We start from the raw sequence: 24,201 nt of genomic DNA on the forward strand, positions 1-24,201 counted from the left end.
GAAGAAAAAATGTTACAGTAAAATAAGCAATAGACACCACTGATTGCCATGGTGTAAAAAAGGACAGGACAGGACAGGACAGGACGGGACAGGATGGGACAGGACGGGACAGGACGGGACAGGACAGGACAGGACAGGACAGGACAGGATAGGATAGGATAGGATAGGATAGGATAGGATAGGATAGGATAGGATAGGATAGGATAGGATAGGACAAACATTAGAATAGAATAGAATAGAATAGAATAGAATAGAATAGAATAGAATAGAATAGAATAGAATAGAATAGAATAGAATAGAATAGAATAGAATAGAATAGAATAGAATAGAATAGAATTAGAAATTACACAAGTCTAAAAAGGTCCATGCAAGGATACTCAATTTTATAATCCCAGATCTCAGCAGTGGTTGTGCAATGTGATCATAGAAGGCACATCAAGGCCTAACAAGCTCTGTTCCACAACTGCCTGACAAGACTGGAGTATATTAATGTCTATATGCCCTGTTGCTCTGGTAGCAGAGAAGATGCATGGAGCTAAAGCCTCTTTGGCTGCAATCCTGCTGCATCAGCTTGCCTCCTGGAGCTGCTGCAGGTGTGGGAGAAAAGCCCACTGCAGCTAAGTCTTTCTAGAGCAAGGACACAAAACAGAACGTGAAACAGGAGTCACATCTTGTGCCTGCTCTGCTCCAGCAGCAGCATCACTCTATTATTAGGCTTTCCAAGGTTAAATTAATACATTACTATCCAGCACCTACAAAGAAGGAATTTTAGAAGGACTTGCAACATTCTTCCTACACCACTAATGCTGATACCAAACATGCAAAATACCTTTCATGAAAAGAAACACATTGAGGAGCTGGAGCAAGTCCAGAGAAGTGCAATGGAGCTGGTGAAGGGTCAGGAGCATAATTCTTATGAGGAGCAGCTGAGGGAGTTGAGGGTTTTTAGCCTGGAGAAAAGGAGGTTCAGGGAATATCCTATCATCCTCTACAACCACCTCAAAGGAGGTGATGGTCAATTTCTTCTTCCAGGTAACAAGCAATAGCACAAGAGGAAACAGTCTCAAGATGTGCCAGGGGAAGTTTAGGGAAAATTTCTTTAAGGAAATTCATCAAGCATCACAACAGGCAGTCCAGGGAAGTGTTGAGTCACCATCCCTGGAGGTATTTAAAATATGGAGTCAATGTGGCACTTGGAGACATGGTCTGGTCATGGACTTAGCAGTGCTGGGTTAATGGTTGGTCTTATTGATCCTAAATGTTCTTTCCTACCTAAATAATTCAGTGGTTCTACAGCTACTGTGTGATTTAGGACGAATAACAGAAAATCAAACTTCTGCTGAAAGTAATTTATCTCGTAGGTATTTAGGACCCCATATGTAAAATGCACACATTGCTACATTCTACTGCATTGCATAATAAAGACTGGATTTGGATTTTTAGTGGGATAATACAATGTTCATAGTGACATCAAAATCTTCCTGCACTTCGAGATTTTTGAGGTATTTCTCAAGTGACCCTACATTCACTGGAATTCACATCCACAACTAACCCAATACACATTTCCCTGCAATAAGAGAGAGAGTGGAAATTAATCCAGGTTTTCAGTTTTCTAATTTTTCCCTCTTATTATTCTTGTCACATTTCAAAAATGTTGAATAACTTTTTAATTGAAACCTTAAAACTTTTTTAAAATGTTAGTGCAACCTTTTGATTCTTTCTTGGACTGTTTCTTGGTATAACTGATTAGTTACAAAAAAGTTACTATACTTCTCTATCAGTTTAGGAATAGAGAAATGGGATTAATACTATGAACATGAATTTTTCATGAGACATATTACTGAAGACTGAAATTCAATAGGATATGTATTTAACTGCATAATTCCTTATTTTATATTTTTTGACCCATTTACAACATAGAAAAGTAGGCTTTCTAGGGACTAGCTCCATGATGTGGTACTGATAATTAAGTGTTAATGCATCCATTTTAAACTAGAAGGCCTTATATTCCTGAAGCTGGCCATTCAAATTGTGAAGGAATACATACATATACATATACATATACATATACATATACATATACATATACATATACATATACATATACATATACATATACATATACATATACATATACATATACATATACATTAATAGAGAATATATTGATTGTAAAGTGGCCATGTATATATAAAGATTCAAAGGCATATTCACTAATATACCTGTATTTAGAGTATTTTAATTGAAGTGATTACATGCTGTCGATCAGGAAACTTCTGTGACGTTCTTCCCACCCCTTACTCTTGCTGGATGGATGCTGGCCTGCATTTTGTTCCATGGCATTATACTGATCGCCATATTTTCCATATTTTCCATCTCTGTGACATGATTTAGGCAAAGTTACACTCCATAAATCTATTGCCAGCTGTTATTTTCTGCCTTTCAAGCTTCCAAGAGGAGAGCCCATATTCAGGTTTCACAGCCAGGCAACAAAGGGCTTCCCCTGGGTACTTCTGCTACTCTTTGAAAACCTAAAGCACAAGGGCTGTGGAGGCAGAGCGTTTAAACAGCAACATTCATTACCCCGCACGGAGGAAGAAAGGTCAGCCCCAGCCGCAAATCTCCCGCTGTAAATCTGCGAGAAACAACGTGCCCGGGAGAGCGGCACGGAGCCGGTCGGGGCAGCGGGCCCGGTGCGGGGCAGCCCCGGGTGCGGGAGTCGTGAGGAAACAACCCCTCGGCGTGTCCGCGGGTGTGCGGGAGCCGTGAGGGAACAACCCCTCGGCGTGTCCGCGGGTGTGCGGGAGCCGTGAGGGAACAACCCCTCGGCGTGTCCGCGGGTGTGCGGGAGCCGTGAGGGAACAACCCCTCGGCGTGTCCGCGGGTGTGCGGGAGCCGTGAGGGAACAACCCCTCGGCGTGTTCGCGGGAGCCGTGAGGGAACAACCCCTCGGCGTGTCCGCGGGTGTGCGGGAGCCGTGAGGGAACAGCCGCTCGGCGTGTCCGCGGGTGTGCGGGTGGCTGCCCGCGGGGAGCGGCCCTGGATCCGCCGGGCGGGCTCGGGCCGGGCCCGTGTGCCCCGTGTGGGCAAACACGGCCCGCAGCTTGCCCGGGGCCGCGGCCAAGGCCGCCGCAGCTGCTCCCATCGCCGCGGCAACGGCGGCACAATGGGCAAACGCAGCCGGGGCCTGCGGCGAGCCGCTCTGCCCCGCTCCCTGACCTCCCCCCGAAAAAGGGTGCACCCTCAAATACACAGAACGGCGCAGAAAGGCGTGTTATAGTCCGCAGCACCCGTCATCCTGGGGCACCTCGCCATCCAGGTGTCCGGGCGCCATTTTAGTCGCGCCTCCCCAGGCGGAGCGGCAGGTTTGACAGTAAAGGTTTGCGTTAGCAAAATGGCAGCTGGATGTAAATGGGCGTTTGTTGAGTCTCTCCTGCCATAGAACCATGGGATCATTATGGCTGGAGAAGACTTCTGTGAGCATCAAATCCAGCTGTTCACCCAGCGTCACCGTATTCACCACTAAACCGTGTCCCCAAGTGCCACACATTTTATGAACACTTCCAGAGATGGTGCTTCCAAACACTTCCCTGGGTCTGTGTGTCAGAGATTAGACTTCAGTTTATACCTCATCACTCTGGGAGATGGAGGGGGTTCGTCCCTGTGTGAGGGCAGTCCCCTCAGTTTTACACCAAAACATCCACCCTACAGCTTGATTCTGCTCTCACATGTAACCATTCTGCCCACAGGCTGCCAAAAAAGAAGGTGTGGATAGAATACACCTCGAAACCCTCTTGACAGGTAACTGAGCTGTGTTGCAATTGCTCACCGGGGAAAAGCAAAGGCAGCCTCTCTCCCATGTTCAGCTGAAAAAATTTCTCCCACTTGCAAGACCTCTACAGCTGTGTACAAACAAGGAAATCTTTATAAGAGGAGTAGACATAGTCATAAACTTGAAAAAATACAGCAGCAGTCTCTATACTCAAATAAAAAAACCCCATCCTCTTCTATTAAGTCCAATACTAATTTACTGAAGCACTTTCCCACCAAGCTGAAATATTTTTCCTACGTCATTTCACCCTGGTGACAAACTCCACTTGCCATTCAGACAGCAAGTCGGACTTTGGGGAAACTTTATAGGGAAAAGTAGTGCTTCTTTCAAATACAGTTATGTCTTCTGCCCCCTATCAGCTACAGAATCTTCAGAAAACACAGATTCTTAATACACAGCCCTTTCTCCATGCAAAATTTTGCCTTTGGGACCAATGTCTCTTCTTGTACAAGGTCTCTGTTGAATACCTCACAACTTCTGGGAGCAATTGGTTCTTATTACACAACCAAGAAACATTCATACTTTCCCCAAACCTCTTGGGAATCAGTTCCCCAGCAGAAATCTGTGTCCTTGTATAATTATATTGACTTACCAAATGTCTTTAAAGGAATTGTGTGTCATGAAGTACAAATGTCCTTGTCTGATGATATGAAATTTTCTACTCCTTTTCTGCAGGACTGTGTGTATGTATGTATCTGTGCAAAAAGACATGAACATGCCCTAAGGTATGGCAGGAAGTAATTAAAAACAAAATCTCCAAATGCCAGGTGTGACATCTCTATTGGTAGTATGTCATACGTGGTCCTATGGAGATCCAGATGAGAGCTAGAGCCTTTGAGTTTGATATAATTAATATATGTGCAATGAATATTTATTATGATCATGATTTATAAAATGTACTGAAGCTCTTTGGAATGTTCTGAACTGAACAAAGTTTACTGTGTGCAGAAGAGGTTCTAAATAAGACATACCATACATATGCCATGTCACCACATGGAATCTTTCAATTGAGCAAGTAATTCATTGCCTATATGCACATTTTGTATCCCGGACCTGATTCTAAAAAAAAATAAAGGAAGCGGGTAAGCTGTTACAGCCTTCTCTGCCTGCATTCCCCTTGCATAGAAGACCAAAAGGAATGAGGAGGACAGTTCCAGAGCAGAGTAGGGATGAGAGAGCTCAAAGGCAAAGCTGGAGGCTGGATTTCATACCTGGCTCTGTATGGAACTAGTAAATATCCAAATGCCAAGACCCCAGGAAACATCCTTTGACCTTGGAAAAATTCTTCTTGGCACCATATATGAGTTTAGGCTGCAATTAATTATTTGTTATAAAAACAAAAGCTCTGTTAGAAGACTTCTAAATTTGGGTGGGTCTGGTTGCTGTAAAAGTATCTTAAAAACTGAAAGACCCTGTCCATTAGAGCATGAAAAATTATTGGTAATATTTGTTACAGTAATTTCAGTGGGCTGTCTCTGGATATGGGTCCAAAACTAGCCTGGCATGGTGCTTCACACATGGTTATGCACAGCTGTTTGTAGTGATGCAGCTATGGCCCCTTACCTTCCAGCACAGGGTGGCCACATTCAGCCTCCTTACTGGGAGTGCTTCCCATCCCCTGCTAACCCCCAGCTGTCCCAGACCACTGTCCCCATCACAGCCCTGCTGGCATACATGCTGGCCTTGTAACTGTGGGGACAATCACAGGCCACTGTCACCACCAGTGCCCTGGGCTTCTTTCCCTCGCTAGCTCATACACAATCTGACAGATCCAAAGCCTAAATCAATAGGCCTTTGGTGGGAGCTGGGACAGACTCAGTTGGTCTTTCCCTGTTTAATTTTTGTAATTGCATTCCTAATTTCTGCAGGTCTCATTACTTATAGTACAATAACAACAATACCAAGAGAAATAAAAGAAGGAATAAGATTAAGCATTTCAAAGCAAACCAAAAACTCTTGTATTTCTGAAAATTTATAAACCAGGCCATTCTGTCAAGGCCCAATCATGCTCTCTGCACCTCGACAAGAAGACTATTGTATCCAGGGCTGAGTCCATGGAATTGCATTTGGGCTTACATCTCTGCTGAGCAACTCAAGAGACTACCTGGAAAACACACCATGTAGTAGAGAAAATTCAGGATGGGTCATAGTCTGAGGAAGGTTTTTAAAGTTATTTTGTTTCTTTGAGAGAATATTGAGCAAGAAAACAACATAGAAAGAAGGGAAGTTTGGGCACAGGATTGGGAAGAAAAAGCTTCTACTTTGAAGCCATGGTATCTTATTCTTCAATAGCTCTGCACAAGTCACTTGGTCCTTTTACCTTACCTGTCCACCTCAGTGCAGCAGGGAGCAGAACATATGGAGCATTTGGCAGTCCAAAGTACTAAGGAAGCTTATCCATGGAAAAATACTTATGACTCCCATCCAGACAGTGGAACATCACCGATTTACCTGAGCCTAATGTGAAAGGCCCCAAAAATGTTCTTCTTCTTGGGTGGGGTCATGTACACGTAAAAAAAATGTGGTAAACCCTGCACTGCATTGTCCATTTAGGTGGAGAAAAAAAATAAAACTGCCTTCCTCAAAGAAACAGCTCATAGCAACTTAGGTCCTTACTCACAGTCCAGTAAAGTAGAAAATATTCTTGTTGTTTCACAGGTCGGTTCACAGGTACTTGGTATTATTTTTGTTATTGCCCAATTTTTATTCCTTCTACAGTCTTTCTACTTTCTTACCTTGGTTCATTTGTCAAAATTTACATGTACTGCTCCTAGTAACAGAGCACAAAAAAAATCCAAATATATTGACTAGATTCTACTTAGAATAGGAAGTGGGATTTTTTCAGCATGTTTGAAAAAATCGACACATTTCCCTTGTAATGTCTAATAACAAGCATTTATTCTCATTTTAGTTTATGCTAGACACAGACATTAACTCACTAGCCTTGATGAAGCATCTGTACCTCTGTGAGCTGAGTCTTGCTTTGCATGTCCTGGATTGCACACCAGTTCACTGAAGGAAGTGAATCCAGATTTTTTTCAAGATTCCATTGATGCTGCTAAGACTGCAGTGTCATTTGTTAGCTTGACTCAAGCTGGACAAATTTGGAATGACATTTCCAGCTTTTGTTTTCTTCTTAACTTTTACATTTTACTTTCTTCCTTGACAAAACTATGCCCAGTATAACATGAGGATAAAATTGTAAAGTTTACCTAATAACTGCTGCATGACACTTGTATGAACAGTGCACATACTAAACATTAGGCAAATTACTGACACAACAATGCAGCAGTTCTTTCTGTGGCAAAGGATTTCTCTGGGAATGTTATTTTATTGTATTTCATTTTGTGCTTGTTTGTTTAAGGAGGAAGAACAGACATAGCTGTATTTCAGTTTGATTCAGCAAGCATTCTGGACTTGGTCCAGCAAATCATTTAAGCGTGTGCTTAAATGTAATGAAATTAAATTTAAATTCATAGCACTGCCTAGGTATTTAACATACAGCATGGGCTTAAATGCTTTGTACAAAACAGGACAAGAATGGTGAAAAACCTTAAAAATAAGGCCCATGCATTTTTACACACCTTTTTTAAAACCCTCATACTGTTAAAAGGGACATTTTCCACTGCCTGTGCTATGAAAACACTGTGTAGTACCCCCTGACTCACCTCCAAAGCCAAATGACTTTACTTGATCTGACAATCTGACAGCTATATCCTGTGTAACTGCTAGTCTGGCCCTTTTTAAAAATATCCTATTAAGTGAAAGCTTTGCCTGGGCAAGGTATGCAGAAATGAGTCACAGGGAGTATATGGAATTTTCTCAGGACTTAGGGCTGTGCCTGTTGTAGCCAAAGGCTAAATCTCTGGTGGAACTTAGTAGTGTTCCTCTGAGTACATTCACTTTCCATACCAATCTCTGTTTTAATGGGAAACATAAAACCAACATGAAAGTCATGCTGAAACACACCACAAAGGAAGGTGTGTTCTCAACCTGAGTTACCTAACCCAGGTAGGATAATTTAAGCTGTGGTTTGCACAGCAATTTAAACCAATCTGACTCCTGGCTGCCAGGGAGGGTGGAACCACACCAGCCAACAGTTAGATGGGCACTGGCTGTGCCACAGCCCTGTCTTCAGTCAGCAGCCAGGACAGACAAGGGGACTGGGCACAGCCCGTATGAAATGCTAGCGGTGCATAAAGCCCCCACTGCTTTAACCTGCCCATGTATAGATATGACTGAATTTTTAATGTGTTTTTGCAATTTAGACAGACCTGCAGGACCTTTTCAGAGACATGGAAACTAAGTAGAGCTGACTGCTGTCCACAATAAAGGGAAAACACAGTTCCTTCCTCAGAAGGTTTACAATTCGTGTTATATTTCCACTGTGAAGGCTCTTCACTCTTAGCCAAAGGAAAAGAATAATCAAAAGTTAGCTTTACTATTTATGAGAAGCTCCCAGCATAAAAAACAATCAAGCAAACAAACAAACTGCTTTGTTTTGCAGGTTAGATGCCTAGGAATTTATTTGTTGTTTGCATGTTTGTTTCTGCCAAGAGCAGAAACCTTGTCTTGAATTAGTCTGCAGTGAATCAATTTCTTTCCATAGAAGCATTAAAACCCTCTAGGTTTCATTCATTAACAGAATAATACATATGTTTTACGTGGTAGTGCTTGTTTGAATTACAACCTTATGGAATTCAGAACAAAGCTAGTGTGGCTGCATGGACCTGCTCAAAATTCTCAAAATTCCATTTTATATCATTCTGCCTTAAGAACTAGTTAAGCATACCAGTTATCTAAAATATACAATTTTTTCTGCTGTTCCATTTTTCTTGCCATCTCAAGTCACTGCTTGCCAAAAATAATTTTAAAATGGCTATTGCTTTGCATTTTTAGCACATCTCAAAAAAGTGAGGAAACAATTATGCTTTGATCAATGAACAGAGCATGAGCTAAACATACATATTTTTTCAGCTCTCCTCATGCCTTCATGACAGAGAAAATGTCTTTCTCAAACTTATAATTTGTTTAGTGTAGACTTAAAGAACGTCCCCATGCATTTTACAGAATATAGGAGGAGCTGAGTGCCTCTGGCCAAATTTCTGTAGCTTTCACTCACAAATAAAGAGGTGGGAAGTAAGAAAGCAGAGATATGCACAGGTATAGATGAAGAGATGGTGGCATTGTTTTCTTTTAAATAATGTTAGATTGCTACATTTATCTGAAGCTTTAGTGGTACTTTCATTGATAAAGGTAGGCACAGATTTGCTTCTCATGTATTCTTGTGTTTTAATCTTCATTTCTGAATGCTGACACCAACACCAGGTTTCTCTGCACATGAGAGGTGTAGTTGGGGACAGAGGCAAGAGAAAAGGGCTACTAGATGTGGATTGTGTACACGGTTGTATGAAATTGTTCAAGGAGCCTGTTCCTGTCCAGAATTCCATACAGAGGAAAACAGGCTTTATAAGCCCCAGGGCACTCCTCTGTGCTTCCTTGTGCAGAAACGTCTATCCCCGAGGCTTACAGGAATGCCCACAACCAGGAGAAAAGATTTATCCCAGCACTGAAAGACTGTAGTGTTAGGAAATGGAAAACACATTAGAAATATGTGCTAACCCCAACTGGAAAATCTAAGCAACTCATTTCATTTCCAGCCAACAAAACCTTCAAGCGAACTTGTGCTGGTTTATGTTCAGGTATCTACATTTAGATCACCACCTTATCTCTCTGGATAAGGCTTGAGGTTTAATTCAGTATAAGGGTGAAGTGAGGCAATGTTCTAGGTGTTTCCATGTTGGATTTTGCCTTGTTTTGTAAGAGCTATAGAATTTCCTGTCTGGAGATTGTTGGTTCACTTTCATCTTCTCATCTCCTATTAAATTTATTATAGCCTAGAAGACTAGAATAACACTGCTTTCTATGCTAACCTGAAACTTAAGAGCAGAGGATGAGGATTAGGGCAGATAATTTGTTTAGTTTTGATCTAAGGTAGATCAAAACCAAACAAAATATTTGGGCCTGAGAAATGAATGTACTGTCTTTCAAAAGTCCCTCATTCACTCAAATCTTCTCCCCTGGACTAGAGTTAAAATGTCTTAGTACTGAGCTATAAGAAACTGGCTGAGTTTATACCTTTATTACACTCTCTTGCAGTTTCCTGAAGGTCAGTGAGCTGTACAGCAACCTCTCTGGTCTGTGTGGCCCAGGAAATTGCAAATACTTTCAGCTGTGTCAGGTTCTGCATATGCAAGTTAGAAGGTTCAAAGGGAAGTTTAATTGACAATAATCCTCATCTTGACTTTTGCTCACCTCCTCCTCTTTTCCCACTAAGTCTTCCCACCTTCCCACCTCAAAGTCACAGAAGCTTTACAATTTTTCTTACAAAAATATATATATATAACCCTTTGGCAATCTCTTAATGCCCTTTTATTAAATCTCTTAAGTCTTTTTATTAAGTCCAGGGTAATTAAAATTATTATAAACCTCTCCTGAGAGATTATACCCTTTAATCACAGTGCCTATTTGCTGAAATGTAGGTGACACTTTTGGTATATCAAATATAAAAATACTTTGGGCAAAGATGTTTAATAACAATTTTTAAAGCTAAGATCTTGACTAAGGAGGTTTAAGGCATTAAAAATCATATCTACATGCAGTAACAATAAAACACTGAATGACTTCTAATACTTTTACAGATATACAATGGCATGGTTGTAATAAAGTTTCTCAATTTATTTCAACTCCAGCTCCTCAGCTGACATAATCTGTCCTAATGCCATTGACTCCCAAGGTGTTGCCCTGCTTTAGAGCACTCAGTTTTCTGGGCCAGAACAAATGCATAAATAAAATCCCTTGGGCCATTATTGCCCAGCCAATGAAAGAAAAAGAAAGAATTTTTTTTGTGAAGTGAGCTTGGGTGTCCTGTCTAGGAGTGGAAGTGATAATGCGTGCTGTAAACCAAAGGCATTCTTATACAGCTGTACAGTGATCAGTGCAGACACGGATCAGTATACAAAGTACTTATTTACTATCACACTTGCTAGTAGACTGATTCCTAAAATTTCAAAATTAAGGAGTTCTGATAAGAAATAAATTAGCCATCCAATTTTGTTTTCTTTTACTATCATTAACAGTTAAAAAAACACATTAACATGGGGTTTTAAAATGTGAATTCTAAGCATTTCCAGTAGGATAGATGGCCAAATGCCTTGCTCTTGACTACTTCTAATAGATATTTCTTTTCACTCACATAACTGAAGCTTCCAGCTTATTGCATGTGGTCAACACCAGAAGCAGAAAAGAAATATATGATTTTCTGTATCAAAAGAGCTAACTTAACTGCTCCTAGGATAATAGTGAATGGGAAACAATATAAAATACAGCACAATTGAGCTGGGCATACCTACAATATCTATTTAAAAGTCTTGGAAAGTCTTGACTTCTTCCTTTATAAACTCCTACTGAAGTCAACAGACTTACAGCCATCCAGCAAGTGTTCACAGAATGGGAGTCTGTGTTCTAGAGTTAAATGAAAAAAAAAATACATTGAGACATAACTGGGGCTACTAGGAGAGGTGAGACTGTAAAGCATTAAAAAAGGTGTGACTCATTTAAATGTTTGAATGAAAGGAGTAATAGGCATAGGGCGAAATGGAACAGTTATTGAAGAGCACAGAAGCTGTGAAAAGAAATTATTTTTTTAAAGGAGCAAAAAAATACAAAAACTACAGGAGTAAGGCTGTAGAAACAAGAAAAGGGAAACTCTGAAATAGTTCAAACTATCAGAGATCAAATAAAAAATATAGATGCAAAAGCTACTAGTGATTTTTCTACATGTGTATCTACTTTGTTTTTTCTCCTGTCATGTTTGTTTTGTTTTTCTAATTAAAAAAAAAAAAAAAGTGATATGTGCTATCTTTTAATTTAATTTAAAATGTTGTCAGTATATTGCCATCTGAAATGTATCAACATGCCCTGTAAATGAGCTTTGTGTAGGTGTGAGAAGAGAAAATAAGGTCCTGCCCACCTTGCAAAATGGTAATGTGAGAGATGTTTTAGGGAATTTTATCAGTAATGCAAGCAATTTTCTGGCAATGATGAATATTGCTATATATTGGTGATAAAGAGAGCTTGTGAGAGGATGAAAGAAATTCAAAGATGCTAAAGATATGAAGATATTATAATAGACAACCAAAGCAAAAGCAATATTCAGTGTTGCAGAAAAGATGAACTAGACAGAACTGGGTTTAAGATTATTTGACTAGTTCAAGAAAAAAACTTTAAAATGTGTAAGTGAAATGAAAGAAAGACAGGAGTATTTGGACTCAACTTGTAGCTCAAGGCACTGAAATTAGGTGTTAATGCATAGGTGTTTATATGTTCACTCTATACCTGGAGTGCCTTTTATAGCCACTGGAGAGCTGATCATTACAGAGAATTGACCATCAAGAACTAATCAAATTCACCCTAAAACAGACATCCACACCAAATCCTTTTCCAGGCTTCACTGACTATAACAGCACATGGATATCAAGCTTTCAGATTTAGGTATCTTAAACCAAACCCCACATTAGATATCTGCAATGTTGATTCCTGTATCTGGTCCTCCAAGGCTTCTCCATAATCCACACCAAAAATGAGCACTTCCAGGGTGAGATAAATTTGTGTTATTTAAAATAGCCATTTAATGATAAAATTAATTGTGCACTAAAAAGACCTGTTTTCTTTATTGACTAAAAGGAGTGTATATTTAGTCAGATGAATTCTCCCTTGCCTCCTTTAGGGCTACTTAGCTAAAGAAAGCAAAAGAAAATACAAGTAGTGAATCAGATCAGCATAAAAATGTTTAAAGGCTGAAGATAATAAAAATTATTGAAATTATTGAAATCATTGCATAACTTCATTAGCAGCACATTTGAAGGAAGTGTTCATAAAGATATGGCTTCACAACACAGCACTTCACAACCAATATTATCTTGTACACCTGAGAAATTATACATTGGGAGTGTTTACCCAGGCTTGTTTGGCCTGAAGGAGAGCTTTTAGAGAAATGTTTGTAATCATAATTATTGAGGATGTGACTCACGAGTGTTGCTGTGAAACCATGACCAAATCTAACAATTGTAGGAGAAAATGAGAACTAAGAAGCGCTCAGAACCACAGTTTACAGTACATTTTTCATGACCAGCTTTCTAGATAAGGCTAAGTATGTTTGCTTTCCTGTTAGACTTTCTTTTACTGAGAATTATCTAACTCTTAATTAAGAGTATTTGCAATTCTAAGGGGATCAACCAAACGTGCTCCAAATTTCTTGTAGAGGAGAATTATCAAGCATGAGCCTCTAAATATCTCTTTAAAAATTAAAAAATTACTTCCAGGGAGAGGTTGTTACATGTCACCACTCTCATTTCAGCACATGATTTAGTTATCTAAATATTATCTTCTAGCTCTATAAGATCAAATTCTGAGGTGACTGAGCACTGAAACAGTGTGATTTCCTTTCTGTGACATTATTCCTTTCTGGACATTTGCTTCAAAAGAAATAAAGTGCCAAAATGCTTCAAAAAGAATAGACTGCCAAATCTAATGACAATTTTAAAATACACCAATAATTCCTATATTAAAAAGCAAATTCATAACAATATTTCAGGCACATTTTAACACTGATCTTAGGAATTTAAAAGAAAAAATTTTCTAAGTGGTTTTAAAAATGTTTTCTGAGGATTCCTAGGTACTAGCCAACATTGAACTGTATGTATGATATTAGATAGTTCCTTCACCTTCTACACCATAAACTGCAATATTGATTAGATGTTGGAATTAAATTGATTACAATATTAATTACAATATACTTTTTATTAAGTCTATATTATACTGAAGAAACAAAATTTTGCCTAAACGTAATTGCCCTGTATTGCAGAAGAAAAATCTATTTGTATACAGTTACTAAAAATATCCATCCAAAAAATATTCTAATTACACTGATTTGTTCTGTGAGGAAGTGAAATCATTGAATGTTTTAGCATATATTTATTTTTGACAGTGTTAGGAAGCAATATGGAGGTAAGTGCCATTGAAATATTTTATTTAATTGCAAGTAAAACAACTATACCAATTAAATTAACTACATATCCTACATTTGTGCACTGTTTTGCTCTATGTAAAATATGTATTCGCCTGCTGTTTTCTCCCAGTCATTGCCTTAAATTTCATATGGTAAGTAAGATCAGCTAGAGATCAAGTAACTTGGTAACCCAGCAGCAATAAAGCAGCCCTTAACACAGTTCCCGTAATCACCCCTCGCATGCTGTAATCACTCTTTCCTCAAGGTACAGAGCAGTGCTTGGGCCCGTTCCAGGTACAGCCCCATGCAGATGCTCTGGACTGTGCTCTGGGAAGAGCCTGCATCTCTCTTCTGACTACATAAGGAGAATTAGGAAGCTAAGCAGCTAGGTGCTTAAAACTCTGTAATGCTTGCAAAGCTTGTAGATTAGAAGGTGAAACTAGACAGATGTAGACAGCATGACTCATCCTACCCCTAATATAAAACTAAGCTATATGTAGCTGTTAGACAACAGGACTCTTGTTATAGTTTTATGATTGATACAGCCACTCACAGAGGCAATCTAACCTTGGCTTCAGACAGATAACATAGAAGACAGTTCCTCTCCCTAAATGTGTGCAGTATAGAAGACAGAAAGCAGATAGAAAGCAGTAAACACTTAACAGCAGACAAATGATGTTGGAAAATTGGGAGCACAGAATAAGAAAAATAAAATAATCTTATGTTACCATAAAATGAAAATGTCTCCACTTATCTAAATAATGTCAGATGGAAACACTATATGATGGCACATGATATTGCTCAGAAATAAAGCAGCCGTAATAGCATATCTGGAGCCTAACAATGATTATGCATACAAAATGTAACAATTCAGAGATCAGTAACAGGTCACAATTCAGTTTTAAGTCTGATAAATTTTAAGTCTGATAAGTCTACACACCCATACATTTCACCATGGAGTTAAAAAATACTTGCCATTATTTATGATTATACTGTGGATACTTTATTTTAAAATTTCTGCATTATTTAGGTGTGTCATATTGTGATCAGAAATACAGGAAACAAAATGTCTTCATTTGCTTTTTCTTCAAAGGGCCAAGTAGACAGCCTTGTAACTTACTCACTTAAAATATACACTAGGCTTAATTTAGCAGAGCTCATGGGTCTACACTTACAGAATCCCTTGTGTGCACACAGCATGTATGTTAATCTATACATCCAGCACACATACAAGGTTCAGAGATCAAGAATTCATTTTATCTTCTCTGAGTTGACTGTTGCGCAAAAATATCAATAATCTCATTGTGAGAAGGATCTGGCCAGTAAGGGCACAAAGCTGGATGAGACTCACAGATCTGCAGGCAGCAGGAATTATCACATCATGCAACCCAGCAGCAAAATGTCTGGTTTACGGTGGCCAAGCTTCATTGCAGGGTCACTACAAGCAGAGGCAGCATAAAACTACTGTAGGGCAGCAAATTGGACAGGTAGTCCAGCAGAAGTGAAAGCTTGTCTTGGCACAGACCAAGGGCCCTGAATTCACTCTTGTCAGTGCTCCAGGAGCAGCCAGAACTGCTGAGGCAAAACCCGTCATGTTGGCTCTACAATCAGCTTCTGTTCCATGTTTTGCACCATTGCTTTCCTCTGAGATTTCTGGAAGTGTTGTGTATTTCCAGTTTCTGCTGAAATCCCTGCTTAATTTAAAAGTGCTGCTGTGACACCTCAAATCCTGTAAGTTTGATGGTTTTGTGTTCCTGAGAAAAGAGACAGCAAAGAGAAAATGGACATGGGAAAGGGACACAAGAAGAAAAAAGTAACCCAGGTATAGATCATATAGCATTTGGCAATTGTACAATAAAAAAAATCCTTAATTATCTCAAAATTAATACTTTAAATAAAAAGACATCTGATTTAAACCAGCCAGAAGCCAGGAAATTCAAGCTTAAGAATACCACCAGTTTGAAGTCATTTTATTCTAGCTTGGTTTATCAGTATACTTCCCAGGAGCAAATTGTAAATTATATATTTCATGGTCTCTCAAGGAGTCCTGCCAAGACCTGGTGATAAGTTGCTATAACAGCAGCTTGGGGTTTGAGAAATGCATTTTCCTTAGCACTCATGGCAACAGGTGACCGAGTGGTAATGACACCATTAACACATTTCACCTTTTTAAGGTCTCCCACTGGTGTTTTACTTATACTAATTTATGGAGGAATCATTTCATTTTGGTGTTACAATTCCCTTGTGTTCTTAGTGGTATTTTTAAGAAAATAAACAGAAGGTAGGAAGGAGAGCATCCTCTGGGATATGTGATTTTGAAGAAAACCACCATCAGCAATTTCTGTCTTGTATGAAAAGGAACTTGGGAATTTTTATAGCAGATCAACTTAATTCAATTTTCCCTTCAGGAATCAGCAATATCTGCTTTGTAATAAGCAGCTATTAGGTACTTGCCACATATGATTTTCCAGACAGATATGTTTGCATTTGTTATTCAAATGTAGGTATGTATTTAAAAACAAAACAAAACAACAACAAAACAAAACAACAACAAAAAACAGGCAATAGTGTCTCAATTCATTATTTGACTGAGGACTCCTCACTCTAGATACACTTGCAAAAGGATCTTTTGTTATGGCTATGGCTATGATTCTGTGTTCTTCTCTATGTAGCCTTCTGGCTACTGTACTGATTCTTCAGAAAATATTACACAATTAATTGCTTACTTCTTTTCAAAAGCTCTCTTTCCTACAACTCTCAGTTCTTTTTATCATGTAACTACAAAAGAAATCTTCTATTTAACAACTGTAACTTTATTAACATCCTACAACTGATTTTTTTACAGAAATATTTTACCTTGATAACTTACTTCCTACAGTGATGATATGAAAAAAAACCTAAAAAAAAAAAAAAAAAAAAAAAAAAGACAATGTCAAAGTACTGTTAGTACAGCACAGAGAAGCAAGCAAACAGTTCAGTATTTTGGAGCTTTATGGCAGAGATTCTGTCTCCATGGACATCAGTTGGACATTTAGCACTGAATTCTAAAGAATCAGACCAAAACTCTCACATTATATAGTGAGAAATAGAGGCTTTCAGATGGGATTTTTGTGGAATATCCAAACAAATCCGAGTATTTGACACCTTTATTATATTCTAAATGGTTACCACAGAACAGAACTGGGTTGTCTCAAGAAAAGAAGTGATTGCTGTCTTCAACTCCTGTTACAGACAAGGTGCAACCAGAATTTCCAGGTTAAACACAAAAGGACAGGAGGCAATGGACAAGGATTGCAACAAGAATTCCAGAGAGTACAAAAATTTCTATCAGTCGTGGTAGTCAAAAAATACGTGTTTGTCCAAAGAGGCTGTGGAATCTCAATCCTTTAAGATATTCAAGCCTTGGTTGCATGACCCTGAGCCACCTGATCTGACCCAGAGTTCTCTCTGAGTGGAGGATTTGGACCAAAATTTTCCATGAGTTTGAAGGGGAAAGGGGAAGGGGAAGGATTTGCTTAGAGAATACTCATTTGACTCGTACCTTGTTTGAAAACAGTACAACAGGAGTCCAACAGAAATTGCTAAAAAGAGGGGGCTAAAAATTATTTTAGCTAATAAAATTAAATGTACTCTGTAATTGTTCATGCCAATTGTCTCTACTGTTTTATCACTGTAGTTGGAAAGTGGAAGCAGCGTTGTCCAAGAATCAAAACAAAGATTCTATATATGGAACAACTGTGGTTGAGTCTGAATTTAGATCTTAACTCTATTCAGGCCACTTCTTCAAACACTTGTGTAGGCCTAGCTGAATCCAGTTACACCAATTTACATCTGTTGAAGATCTGGATTTTCTGCACTCATCTATGCAGTTCTTGGTGGTCATGGCACAGAAGCTGCCTGGGGCCCAAGAGCACACAGGTAATGAGTACATCAACAATCTGCAGGATAGACATATGGCACATCCTTTACGTGGGGGCTGGTCTTCCTGTTACCTCATGGCAAATACAGGATTTTACCTCTATCACCAGACAAGCTATTTCCTTTGTGGCTAAAGTAGGGGCAGATGTGACAGGTGAGCTTCTTGCAAGTGGATCCTGAAAGTACTTACTGCCCATTTGGTCATTAATTCCTATCTTTGTTTTTTTTTTACCATTCACTGTGAGGAAAGGCAATGTCAAAAATACCTCTAGAGACTAGAAAATAAAACAACTTCCTGGTCTCGTGGTCTTTAATGACCAAACAGACTTCATAGATTCAGAGTTGAGTGTCTTGTTCCTGTCACACCAAATGTCAGCTCTTGAGACAACCACTTTCCGTGTTCATCTGATGCATGCTTCATGGCACTGCATCTTCCCAGATATTTTCAATTTTACTAACTAATGTAGTAACAAACAGGACCTTTAGCTACAAACAAAAGCATTAATTTTGCAATGCACTGATTGACAGCTTTAAGGCTTTCCTAATGCAATGAGGAGAAGCCAAATTAAGATATTTGTTTACTACAAGTATTTAATTTTCCATGCTTTGCAAGTCTACCTCCACCATTTATTTCACCTGTGTGCCACAGAGGCCAGTCAGTCCCTTAGTAGAAGTTTGCTAATCTGATCCCTCACAATTCTCTGGGTACAGTGGATATTTGAGAAGTCTATGCAAGACACAGGAGTCATTCCATGAAGTGTGGTACATCTGGTCCCCTGGGATACCCTGACAACACAAGTATGAAATAACAGGAACATAGTTCTTACTACAATTATTTTTAACCAGAAATGGAAATGTGCTGCCCAGCTGACCTTTGTGAAGTGTCACCTATAGTCTGAGAGTTGAAGTGCCAAGGGTATGGGACCATGCTTTGTGTACTTCATCAATATTTCAAAGTTAAAAGATTTTATTTAAAAGAAAAATAGTAAATGGCACATCATGTAATTGCTATTTATTTTCATAAACATGAGGTATTTCAAAGTGCTATAAGACGCAGCACTAAATGTACATCATTGGAAGAAATTAAACACAGAACTTTGCAGTTACCCAGTTCTATGCACCAAACATTAACAAATACATTAACTGGAAGAAACAGGCTAGGAAAAGGCATATATAGTAAATTTCTTTACAAAAGTTTCTTAGTTCAAAAAAGTGATAAAGTAATATCTACTCAAAACTTTCACAACTCATTTTCATACGAAAATATAAGTATCAAATTTAGTTATGTATCAGCATCATACTAAAGTATACAGGCAATGTAAGAATTAGTACAGTACATAACAGAGATTAACAATATATTTGTATACAAAAACATGCTCCTCAAACATTGAGGTATTACAGTACTTAGGTATGAACTTCCAGTCTAATACTGGCAGCAAAAGCCACCTCTCATAACCCAAGACATGTACAAAAGGCAAGTGTGTAGATGGTATTTACAGAAATTCCCACGGGGTACAAAATGCCAACCCCTAAAGTAACATCTGTTAGAACATAAGCACCATAAAACTTAGGAATGAACATTTTAAAACTCAACTAGATGTCATCAGCAGCTCCAAATGCTCACAACACTTAAAAAAAAAAAAAATCCCCACCATCTACAGTTCTTAAGAGGAAAAAACAAAGGCAGTCCATTGTTGTTTGGTAGTCTTGCAATAAACTCCTTGCAAGAACATCCATTTGCTCCGTACCCGGATAATATAGTCTGTCGATTACTTCAGGGACTGGATTGAAATTAAAACCAACATTCTTAACGTCAAAAAACACAATTTTTTATAAAGAATCAAAAATGTGCAAAGTGGCAATGACTGTCCTGATCAGCCAAAAAAAAACCAAAAAAAAAAACCAACAACCAAAACAAAACAAAAGTTTAGCAAGTCCGCTTGTAATCTATTTTCTTTAGTAATTGTTCTTGTCTGGCTTGCAATTTTTCCTTTTCTAGCAGTAACTTCTGCTCCTCTGCCTGAAGAGAATGAACATATTCAGTGGCTTTTTTCAAGATCACAACTTTTGCAGCTTTGTCATTTTGAACCAGTTCTGGAACATGGTCCCTTAATGTGAGGAAACTTGACCGTAGATCATTACGTCGTTGACGCTCCAGGATATTATGGTTGCGTCTACGCTCGCTGTCCTCTGAATCCGAGTTTCGAGGACTTGAACTCTTAGGCTTTGGTTGGATCGTGGGTTTTACTGGACGGGGCACCTCGATTTTTAACTTCTTCTGTGGTGGAGCCTCTTCAGTCTCCACAAATGGAGAAGGAGCGGCATAATTATGCTGCTGGTGAATTGGGGCACAACGTTTTAATATCAGTCCATTCTGCTGTGTCCTGACTGATGAAAAAGTGGTATTTTTAGGACGCACTGTAATAGTAAGGGTGGTAACAGACTTGTTGGTAGAGGAGCGTCTTTTCTCCACTGTAACAACATCTATTTCTTCTTCTTCATCCTCTTCCTCCTCATCTTCATCATCTTCTGGTAATAAAGGACAGAAAACAGACGTTATTCTCCCTGAAAATACCCTGACCAAGTATTAGTACTAATTGACAAAATATATTCAGTAAAAGCAGTAATTAAATAACTGATGGCAAAACCAGGGTGCACCCACCATCTGCAGTCAGATATAGATCTGTAGAAGTATGTAATATACATGAAATCAGCAAAGAACAGGGATTTCTGAAAGCTTAGTAAGTTTGATGAGATGGGTCTTTTAAACACATGTAATTTTCAATCAAAATGGGGCTACCACCCACACAAGCACAGAGGCAGAAAAGAATTTTTAGACAGAATGTAAGTAGTTTGAATGGAATCGTCGAACTGCGGCACAAAAGGCAAGCACAGAGCCACAACACAGCCCCTGCTTGGTAGAAAAGCAGCCGGAAAACAAAACAATCGCTGGGTTTGTTCTGAGGCAGAAGGTGAAGCTGCTCCAGCCGGGGACCCTTTAAGCCGGCGCTTGGTGCACTGCCAAGAAGACAGCTGTTGGAAGTGCTTCCTCACCCAAAGCTGTCAAACCAGACATTAAAGGGACAGCAGGCTCTGAAACCCGGGACGGATCTCCAAGTTTGTGGCTGTGGTCATAGGGACCAGCTCATTTACACCCGGCAAACCGCGGTTCAGCCCGAGGGGACATCCCTGTGCAGGCACAGAGCACGTTTGCGGCATTTTGGGCTCTGTCAGTGCAAGCGCTGCTCTAAGGGTCACAAGTCCGGCTCCAGCCTGCCGGCACGGCGCCCAGGAGGACGCGCACACGGTCATCCCCCAAAACCCCGCTCCGGGGTGGCGGTGACAGCCGCACTGCCGCCCCCCGAGCCCCTCGGGGCCGGGAGGGTCCCCCGCACCGCGCAGCCCCTCCGGGCGGAGCCGCTGCCCGGTGAGGGCTCCTGCCCCGCCGCAGGGCGAGGGGCGAGCGGGGGCAGCCCCGGGCCGCGCCTGCTGCCGCCTGCCGGCCGCCCGCAACCCGCCCCGCCCGCGCCCCGGGGCCGCAGCGCCCGCTTACCCGAGTCGCTGAGCGTGTCGTCCCCGGAGGAGCTGCTGCTGCTGCTGCTGCTCGCCCGGCTGTCCCCGGCGGGGCGCGGCGGGCGGCCGCCCCGCGGAGCCCCTCCGCCCGCCGCCGGCGCCTCCCGCTTGTTGACGGGGAAGGGGAAGACCACGGCCGGGTCCACGCACTCGGGCACGGCGCCGCCCAGCTCGGCGCGGGCGCTGCCGCTGTGGGCGCTGCCCGCGGGCCCCGGCGGCGGCGGCGGCGCGGCGGGCGCCTTGCTCTGCAGCTTCTCGCTCACCGCCCGCTCCAGCTTCTCCCGCGCCGAGAAGCCGCTCCACATGCAGTCCTGGATGATGATGGAGTTGAGGTTGTTCGCCACGCCGGGGCCCGTCTCGAAGAAGTCCCCTCCGTCCACGCCGCCCCACAGGTCGGCCTCGGGGGGCAGCAGGAGCAGCTCCGATGCCCAGTCCACGGGGTCGGTGGGGCGGCAGCCCCAGAGAGCCGCCCCCGCCCACGGCACCGGGCCCCCGCCCGGAGGGTGCTCCTGCAGCCCGGCCCGGCTGGGAGACAGCGGAGGGGTGGGCAGCAGCTCAAACTTCTTCCAGATGTCCTCGCCGGGGGGAGCGGAGTCCGGCCCGCACAAATAAAAGTCATCTTCGTCCGGGTAGAAACAAGGCTGCAAAGAGTCAAACTCGAGGTCTGGGTTTTTACTGACCATTCCTGGCATTACGGGTCTCTTTTTGCTGACTTGGGTCGAGCAATAGTTTCAAACACAGGTTTTATGGGTATTTCCACTAAGGGGAAGAAGAGAGGTTCTCCCACGACCTGAAACTATTAAAAAAAAAAAAAAAAAAAAAAAAAAAGAACAAAACAACAAAATTAAATTAAAATACGAATAACAGACATGAATGTGACTCCCTTCCTCTTAACGGAAGGAAAAAAAATTAATAATGCTATCATCAATACCAAGTGAGAAGGAGCCTTTAAAAAGTTGCAAAAAAAAAAAAAAAAAAAAAAAAAAAAAAGAAAAAAACAAAAGAAAAAAACAAAAAACCAAACATCTCACACACCTTTTTCCTCCCGTCTCAAGATACTGAAATCAAAGCGCTCAGGTAGTATTCCCCGGTGCAGAGCCTGCCCCGCCGCTCCGTGGGGACACAAACCCAGCCTGCACAGTCCAGCGGGGATGCACAGCCTGTGCACATAGCCCTCGCCTGCTCTCCCAAACCGCTTCAAACGCTCAAAACAGCACAGTAACTGCAGACAGATGCATGGCTTTGATACCGTAATCTCTCCAGAAAGGCTTCTTAATATGCCAGCAAAAGTAGAGGAAGTTTACTCCTTTTGTCATCTGCGGAGCAGTGCAAAGGGGAGAGGAGAAGGATGCAAAAAAAAAAAAAAAAAAAAAAGGGGGCGGAGGGGTTCTTTGCAACTTCGCAAATCGCCAGTTCATTCACTCAAAGCGAGCCAGCGAAATCCGCACACAACACAAAGGGGGAGGGGGGAGGAGGGGAAATCCAGCAGCAACAGAAATTATCAACCTTATGTAATAACCTCACGCACAAAAATGCACTAAAACCACCCCGGCGCCACCAACAAAGCCTCCTGATTTGCCAAGAAGGCACGGGAAGTTTTTCTCCCCCTTTTTCCTGCAACAACGAGGTTGCAAGGACAGCAACTCCGCGCACTCTGCCACTTTTGCACTCCAACCTCCTGCAAACACGCCAGCTCTGCAGCTCGCCCAGCTCCGGTGAGAGCGGCTGCTGCCCTTACCTCGGCCGGACCCCCCACTCACTACCCACGGCCAGTCAACCACAGCCCCATTCCTCAGCCGAGAGCTCCGTTGCATCAGACATTGAAAAAAAAAAAAAAAAAAAAAAAAGAAAAAAAAAAAAAAAAAAAATGGTTTAAAGTCAAAAAAATCCAGTCAGCGTCTCCCTTCAGCTCGGTTAAGGTAACGCGAAAGGAAATCGTTCTGCTCGGTTCACAACAGCTGACGCCGAGACGGAGACCAAAAAGGGGGAAAAAAAAAATCCATGAAAAGCCTTATGATGAAACGCCGAGAAACGCGCCCGGCTCGGCTCAGCTGCGCTCCTGCCCCGCCCCCTGAGCGCCTCCAGGACTGTGCATTTTTCTACTCGGGAAATACATTAAACTTTAAAATGCAAAGCAGTAAAGAGGCACCTACAAAACACTGCGATCTCAATGCGACAGCTCCAAACCAAAACACAAATATCCTCCACAATTTTCTTCTGCTCAATGAGAACCCCATTCAGGCTCCGCTCTGCCCCTGCGCTCCCCTCCTCGCCCCATCCTTCCCAGTTCGGCAACTCAAACGCGATGGGGAATTGGATTTATTTGATTGGGGTTTTGTCCTGCAGCCCAGAACCTGCAGCTTCCTCTTCTTACCTCCGTGGTGATGGTGGTGGGTGTGCACGGGGGAGGAGTGGCGGGGGGAAGGGGAGAGGGAAAAAAAAAGGCAGCTGATGGTGTCTGTAGCACTTTCTGTGCCCGCCCGCCCGCCGGCCCCCGCGGCCGCCCCAGCCTCGCATCCACCCTCCGCTCGCAGACAGATGACTGTCACTGCCCGGCTTTGAATCGGCTGGGCATTATTAACCCCCCAAAAAGGCATTAAAAATAAAAGAAGAAAAAAAAAGCCGAGTTAATAAAAAGGAAAAAAAAAAAAAAAAAAAAAATCCACCAAAAAGAAAAAGCAAGCCTGACACGCTGGGAAACAGCGGGAGAATGGCGGGAGCGCCGGCCCCGCCCCCGCTCCACGCGCGCAGGGCGGGGCCGCGCGTTTGGCGCCAAAAGCCCCGTTCGCTCTTTATCCTCGGGGAGGGC

General features: G+C 41.6%; 2 protein-coding genes across 2 annotated transcripts in view; both read right to left on the reverse strand.

The window, feature by feature from the left end:
- Positions 1-3,145, reverse strand: part of LOC130250499 (myosin light chain kinase, smooth muscle-like) — a 37,151-nt gene extending 34,006 nt beyond the window's left edge. The window contains exon 1 of the mRNA XM_056486203.1: positions 2,584-3,145. Coding sequence (XP_056342178.1) covers positions 2,584-3,145 — 562 coding nt within the window. The remainder of the gene's footprint in view (positions 1-2,583) is intronic.
- A 15,664-nt stretch (positions 3,146-18,809) lies between these two features.
- On the reverse strand, positions 18,810-23,989 carry MYCN (MYCN proto-oncogene, bHLH transcription factor). Its single transcript, XM_056488621.1, is given in 5 exon segments — positions 18,810-20,348; positions 21,373-21,841; positions 21,843-21,908; positions 21,911-22,188; positions 23,767-23,989. Coding segments are annotated over 4 exon segments (1,311 nt in total). The 5' UTR covers positions 22,085-22,188; positions 23,767-23,989; the 3' UTR covers positions 18,810-19,746.
- Positions 23,990-24,201: the final 212 nt, after the last annotated feature.

This window comes from Oenanthe melanoleuca, chromosome 3 (assembly GCF_029582105.1).
Source record: "Oenanthe melanoleuca isolate GR-GAL-2019-014 chromosome 3, OMel1.0, whole genome shotgun sequence".
Lineage (NCBI taxonomy): Eukaryota > Metazoa > Chordata > Aves > Passeriformes > Muscicapidae > Oenanthe > Oenanthe melanoleuca.